The sequence below is a fragment of the Acyrthosiphon pisum genome, chromosome A1 (genome assembly GCF_005508785.2).
Source record: "Acyrthosiphon pisum isolate AL4f chromosome A1, pea_aphid_22Mar2018_4r6ur, whole genome shotgun sequence".
In the NCBI taxonomy this organism is placed as follows: Eukaryota; Metazoa; Arthropoda; class Insecta; order Hemiptera; family Aphididae; genus Acyrthosiphon; species Acyrthosiphon pisum.
This window is the reverse complement of record NC_042494.1, coordinates 90,252,049-90,259,745: the sequence shown is the minus strand read 5'-3', so window position 1 is coordinate 90,259,745 and position 7,697 is coordinate 90,252,049. Positions and strand designations below refer to the sequence as shown.

General features: G+C 28.9%; 1 protein-coding gene across 1 annotated transcript; it reads right to left on the bottom strand.

The window, feature by feature from the left end:
* Positions 1-1,412: 1,412 nt before the first annotated feature.
* On the bottom strand, positions 1,413-4,876 carry LOC100165615. Its single transcript, XM_003247090.4, has 2 exons — positions 4,642-4,876; positions 1,413-1,893 (listed from the first exon to the last, which is right to left on the bottom strand). The coding sequence occupies exon 2, from the start codon at positions 1,886-1,888 to the stop codon at positions 1,628-1,630; it is 261 nt and encodes an 86-aa protein (XP_003247138.1). The 5' UTR covers positions 1,889-1,893; positions 4,642-4,876; the 3' UTR covers positions 1,413-1,627.
* Positions 4,877-7,697: the final 2,821 nt, after the last annotated feature.

The following is a 7,697-nucleotide window of genomic DNA, read 5'->3' as shown; positions in this document are numbered from 1 at the left end:
CAAAAAAAGCATTTACACAAAAAAGCCAAAATAAATTCGTTTATTTGGAATCAGATTGACGTGAAACGAATTTATGTATAAAAATTAGATTTCTATCTTAAATATATAAAAAGAAGCATTTCCTTTAAAATCCGAGCCCTAGTCATAACTATAAGAAACAAAATTTTCACCATAGAAAAAGGAAAATTTTGGCTATGCAATAACATTTTTACTTTTTTGATATCAGAACTACGAAAAAAGTTATTTAAGTTTGAAAAACACAAACAATGGATTTTGAAACAATAAGAACTTTTTTCGTAGAAGTAATATTCAAAAAACAGCCAAAGTTTTCATTTTATGCGGTGAAAAGTGATAGACTTTTCTGCGCAAAACAGTTTTTGCCATGTCATACGCATGTAAGACAAAGACAAGATGCGGGTGTAGCGTCCTCTAAATAGACACCATAATTTATGATGGATCAAGATTGCGGCAGATATGTACCTACTATAAAAATGTATTAATTAAAAAATAACTTTTATTGACTATACTTGTACGTTGTACGTAATCAAAAGAATTATGTAACACATTAAAAGATTCTAACGTCTTATTTCTGGTAAAAATCATTTTTCTATACATTTAGGAGGTGCTACACTGCAACCGTATCCCACAGTCCCACTGGGTAGTACGCTAGTACACCCATGTTAAATACCCCCGAAATGTATTTCACTCTTAAAAATATTAGAATTATTTTTCATTTTTATATGGTATATAAAATTATTCCTTAAAGTAAAATAAATGTTTTTTATATTGATAAAACTAGTGGACATTCTCGTCTCTAGTTTTAGTTAGAAACTACCTAGATTAACATATAAATAAAATAAAAACATATAATATATAGGTATTGAACTATTGAAGAATAAAATATTTTGTAATTGATTAAAAATCTGATTAACTTTTTTGTTTAAGCAAACAAAAACAAGCAAGTGAAAAAATTATAGTTATTAACCTGACCATTGTACAGTTGGGTAAGATACTGCTGCAACAGTATTTAAATGCACACTATCAGAGTGGAAAGTTGAAAGTTTAACTTAATTAAAATTTAAAAATATAACGTCATTTAATATCAATATTAGATATGTACTCATTGTACCAGTCGTTTTTTAAGTTTAAAAACAATGGCTGTATAAGAAATAACCCATACTTTCAATAATTTATAATTGTAAACCAACATTAAAAAAAAATGTATCTTGCTGAATTAAAACAAAAAGTTTCATGTAAAAATAATATTAATAATAATAATCTTAAAATTTCACCTATAACAATTTAATAATTTAAATATGTTCAAAACCATATAGTGTACCAGATATCTGTCATCTGTGTATGATGCAGGACATAGGTGGTAGGCAATAACTTGAAAAAAAAATAACAAATAATAATGAAGATAATCAAAGCAGTTTATGTATATCAATGTATTACTATTTATTATGAAAAAAATTATTTATTTTAGTTAATTTTTATATTTGATGATTTACCAACACTTTAATGCAAAACTTTGGCGTATGAAAATAAAAAAAATGTATACATTTAAAAAAAATAGTTCATTAAGTACATGCACTGTTGAAAAGAAAACAATTTTAGGCTTTAAGCCCTACGGTACAGGTACGATTAATGCTGCGACACAGCTTGCTTCACAAATCCCAAATGCTGCATTGCACGCAGCTAACATGGGTGTAGCAGCAATCACTGCTCCAGGAACGGTGCCAAATGTGAAGCCAGCGGCTGAAAAGCATGCGACCGTGACGGCAGCACATCCAGCATAGCAAATTCCTGCTGCGATTGGACCAGCATTGGCGGAAGATGAGATTAATAGCCCAACGAAAATTAAAGACCACAATTTTTGTGCAATCATGATGACTGAAAAAGACAAACAAAATATTATGTAAGTAATTGTATAAGACTATATCGTCACTCGTCAGGCTTCTGTACAAGCTGAAGTTTGGATCGGCGAATTTGGCACCAGTAAAAAAAAAATTAAAAAATATGTATTATTGATTATTTTCATAATGGAGACGTTGAGTACGGTGGTTGACAACTGCAGTGAATATGCTCAGAGCGTCCGGACGCTGATATTTTTATTTTTTAGAAAGACTTGAGTAGTTATTCTCGGACATATTTTTTTTATGACATTAATTATTTAATTATTATAATTATTTTCATAGTTAAACAGTATACTGATTACAATTTATTGTAATTATCAAACATTTATTGACATAAATGCAGTTTGGCTCCCATCGAAATTATTTCCACGAGTTAAGAATAATGGTACAACCAAAATTTTTCGGTCAGACTTAATTTAAAAGTTATAACCTTTTGAAGTTCGGCTTAGTTCACGATTTTGCATAAGTATATAATAGGTATACTATCTAGCCTTTTCCCAATCAGGAGATTTTTTTCAATTCAATTACTTTATTAACAGTAACATAAAAATTATACGGTATATTATTTTTGATTCCACCAACATTTTAAGGATAAACAAACTACTATTTACAAAAACAATAAAAATTTAAAAATATTATTTTTTTGATTTTTTAATCTGAAAATATTGGAATATTATAGGTACTTAGGTAGATAGTTAATAACTAATAAATAATAACAACATATTAAGACATCCTCATTATGAAAAAAAATAATATTAGACGTTTTTTAAGTTCATTGTTCGCATAACGCTTCTTATAATCTTATGTAGACTAAGCGTTTACTTATGACAGACGCAAAATAAATTTTTTTTAAACATATCCGCCCGTACCTCATCATAACTACCCATATATTACGCTCGACTAGGTTTAAAATTATACACAGTATACCATGGTGTTGAATGATAAAAAATGTCGTATTGTCATTAAAGATCAAAATCTCGGCATAATATTATGCTTTGTAGGCCTAACCTTAATTAATTACTCAGTTACTCGCTAAAAAAAATGTTCACACGAATACTACATAATATTATATTATTATAATTTAAAATTTACTACTGTCATACAGTGATGTAGTTACGGGGGGGGGTAAGGGGTTCCCCCAAAACAAAAATCTTTTTTATATTGGTATTTTGTTTTGGGAAAATTGTTGTGATAAGATAATTTAAAACAAAATAAAAATGACGTTTAGTTTAACTAATAACTTGTAATTTGTATCATAAATATATTTTAAAACCCCTCCCAGAAAAAAATCGTATCTACGCCGCTGACAATATATGACAATATCTAAGCGTGTAAAACTGTAAACTATAAAGAGTGATTATAATATTCAAAAACTTTAGTCTATACTCTATATTATACAACAAATACGCATTTATACGCCACGTGAAGCAAGCTAAAGATATGGATAATGGATATATCTATAAAGAAGCATTAATTTATTTAGGTTTATCAAATAATAATATTATTGTACGTCATGGTATTGATATGAATATATGATGGTATCGGGGTATTCCGCAGGTAAATAAAAATAAAGATATTATAATAATATCTTTATATATTTATACCTGTTATTCTCAGAGTATAGAAATATGATTTGTGTGAGCTTCTGAACGTTAATCATAAAGGTTAGGTTCACATGGACACCAGTATTTATATATTATTATGTAACCAATATTATAGTATTAGTATAAGTGTATACAAAATATAAATACGCGCGTCAATGTAAAAATAACCTAAAGGAAATAGTCAAAATAATATTTTTGAAAATACACTAAATACATTAATTAATGTTAATTTTTACGTAATTGAAAATAATATAAATATTATTGACGAGCTTATCAGGATTAACTTGATGAATCTAAAATCTAAATATATAATTAAACTTTTTTAAATTTTTATTCTACGAGCAAGTTTACCTAATATTAAAATTTGAAATTATTAGCAGGGGCGGACTGGCCCAGGGTGCTATACACCAAGTAGCACCCCGGGCCCCCGTTTGTATTTATGATCCGGGCCCCCGATTATCACAGTCGGTATACGGTATAATACTGGTATAATACGGTATTATACAAAATAAAAATAAAATAACATATTTAATCATCTCTACAAATAAACAACATGTTATTCTTAATTTTTTTTTTATATTTACTTATAAAACTAAGGGCTCTTTCCTAATTTAGGTAGGTTTGAAAAAAAATTACGGGCCCCTAATTAATTTTGCACCCCGGGCCAAAAATATCCAGTCCGCCCCTGATTGTTAGTATAAGTAAATAGGAACAAATGTTGAAATGTTTGCTCAGTACAGTCAGTAGTGTCAGTGTTAAATTCAATTGCAAAACATATTTGCTGATTTAAAATTTGTCAATCAAATCTTAGTTTATATAGAGTAGGTACCACTCTATTTAGTTTATATAGAACAGGGTACCTACCTAACCTACTAGAAACTATAAAAAAAATAGATAGTAATTACGATTACATTAATAAAATGTTTTGTCTAATGGTTTCCATGAGACTGAAACGATGTGATTTTGTTGAACGTTTAGTTAGCTCTAGCCTCTAGCAATAGCTCTAAATAGATATTAATTAATAATTAAATATTAAATATTTACTATAGTATTAATTTACAGGAAAATGTAATATAATCTTAATAATGATGAATTAAAATTAAAGTTGAAAAAATACTCACCAGTTATAAATTTAATTCGGATGGGTCGACGCAGGAACGATGTGGAAAAAACAAGTTATAATTTAATTTTATAAGACAAAATTACTTTATTCCAGGGAAAAATCAGCCTAAATTCCTAATGAAAAACAAACCGTGATGACGACCTCACAAGTCACAGAGTCAGTGTTGAATGAAAAAAGAATAATGATATTCGACTTAAATAGTAGAGGGATAATGCTCGAAATGTCGAATGACGGAAATCAGAGTTTGGATATCGGGATTAACGATGACACAATTATGGTAAGGGGTAGGGGAATCGGTTCAGATTTCCATAGCTCACCGCGTATTTCTATTGGTCGTCAAAAATGCATGCCCGAACCGAAACCAGCGCCACCGGTTTTCGACGTTTTCGTCTGTCGTATAGTAGGGTACGATTTATCTAATTTAAATAATATCTTGTAAAGTAAGTATTACTGTATAATAGTATCAAGTCATAAGTTCATAACTCATAAGTCAGTATTAAGGGTGTATTGGTACGGGGTGTATTGGCGTATACCCGTCAGCAGATTTTCGATTTTCGGCGTACCTATACCCAATGTAAAATCTCATAAAATTAGATACAATACGCTCCTAAAATAACCCGAAAACCAAATAAAAGTTAAAAATCATTTATTAAATATTAGTTCATAGGAAAAAATTGTTATGATGTTTTAATAAATTACAATATGCGTTGTGTTAAGTTCAATTTAGCAAACGCGCCAAACGTGTTTCTTGCAGTGTTGAATGTTAGTACCTAAGTGGTAACCATTGACACTACGTGTTTATCAGGCATAGGCCAGTTGAATAGCTTATTATTTTTGGTTAATTTATTATTTATATATTTATTCATAAATTATTGTTAATGCAATAATGGGTATTTTCCCTACAATGTAAGTATTAAACAATTTAAACTTTCAAGAAACTACAAGTGTGTAAAATGTATTACCCGTAAGGTGTATTGGCCACTATAGTGTCAGCTTTAATTTTTAAATTTAAAGAATTTGACTTATTAGTTTTTAAATATAAATGATCCACCCAAGGTTAGGGTAAATAGGTTAGTAATTAGGTATTATAAACCCACCTTGGGTCCACCTCTGAATAAATGGAACTCAGATGTAGGTTAAGTCTTCAGAACTATGTTAAGTCATGCAGGGGCGGATCTTGAATATTTTAATGGGGGCACATATTATAAATTGTATAATGATTTTTTAATCATAATTAATAATACTACTTTTATTTTTAAACAAAATTGGTAATATTACCAATATATTTATATTTAATATAGGCAATTTTGATTACATAATATCACACACCAAAATAATAATTTATACCTATAGCCTTATAGGTCGAATTGAAGTCTTTGTTTATGTTTTTTAGCAAACATATCTAGTACTTCTTCTGGTTTTACTTGAATATTTTTATTTGTATGTAACATTGCTAAGTCGTTAAGTCTTTCCTGACCCATTGACGATCGTAGGTAAGTTTTAATCCTTTTTAAATAACTGAATGACCTTTCAGCACTTGCTGTTGTTATAGGTATGACACTAAGAATTGTTAAAAGACATTTAACGTTAGGAAACATAGATGCATATTTAAAAGCTTCCATTGAAGAATCGGCCCTTTCTGACTAATTTTTCCAAAATTGTTTCCATAAATTTAACTCACCGCGTAGTGCTTCAGTACTATGAGGTAAATCTGCTTCATATGTCTGAGCAGCATTCAATATTTTATCGTCTGAAGTTTCATAGGCAAAATAATATTAAGGAATGATTAATTTCAAATTAGAAATAACTGAATTATTATTTTCATGAAAACGTGAATTTAGTTCTGACATAAGATACCTAATCCAAATAAGGTAGAAAATAGTTAACGTGGTAGGTTAGGTGCACCGGGCCTAATGGTTATACATAGGTATCGATAAGCAACTAAGCTGTAACTCCTTTTATCAGTTTAAATGTAAATAATTATTATACTAGTATAGGCAGTATTATTCTTATTTACTGTATTTTTCATTTATATGAAACTCGTAGTAATATAAAAAAAATGTTCAATATAAAATTAATAGGGGGGGGGGGGGTACATGTCCCTGAATCCGCCACTGAAGTCATGGCTAATTAGTAGGGAGCGGATGTTTATGCTCCAAAAAATTTAAAAATATGCTTTAAATTTATTAACAATATGCACCAATAAAATTTTTATTTAAATTTATTTTGTTTATTAAAAATTAAAAATATATAGGTATAAAATAATTATTCATAAAATTAAAACTTTAAAAAGAGCTGTTGATGAATTGTTTGTTAATTTGAAAATAATATACATGGGTAGATATTAGAAACCAAGTACTAACTAGGTGAACATGAAATGATTTGGAAACATATCTAGTAATTGGGCATTGCACTGGATAATCAATGTTTAAAACAAAATTATGAAATCTTGACGATTTGGAATTAATTTTCGGCATTTTTAAATAAATAGGTATACAATTTTATACAATATAGAAACGTAGAACATAACTGCGAAAGTGTTCGATAGTCGATACCGACTCCGGTGACAACGGTATTTTATATTTATTTTTGTCGCGGGGCAATATCGATAAGGCACAGTAATCGAAATGTCTTTAATAAACCCATACATCCCGCCGCCGTCGGGATATTTTAAATTATTAATTACGCGTAACGCGTGACGAGTCCGTTAATATATTACTATATTAGTATATTACGAAAAACCTCAAATATGTACTAAAAGCATGATGCATAATATAAAAATATGATCAATCAATTAAAAATCGGACAAATATGCAAAAATATGCAAAATTAAATTGGTAAATTTGAAATCTTTAGGTGATGAAACAAATTTCTATCTTACTCCGCATTAATTTAGATGTTATTAAAAAATATGATAAATGCATAAACATCCGCTCCCTACTAATTAGCCAACATAGAGCTGCTGATGATACTAGAAGAAAGATATTGAACACCGATAAACCCAATATTGAATACAAAACATCTTTGTAGAAAACTCTATAATAGATTGTAATA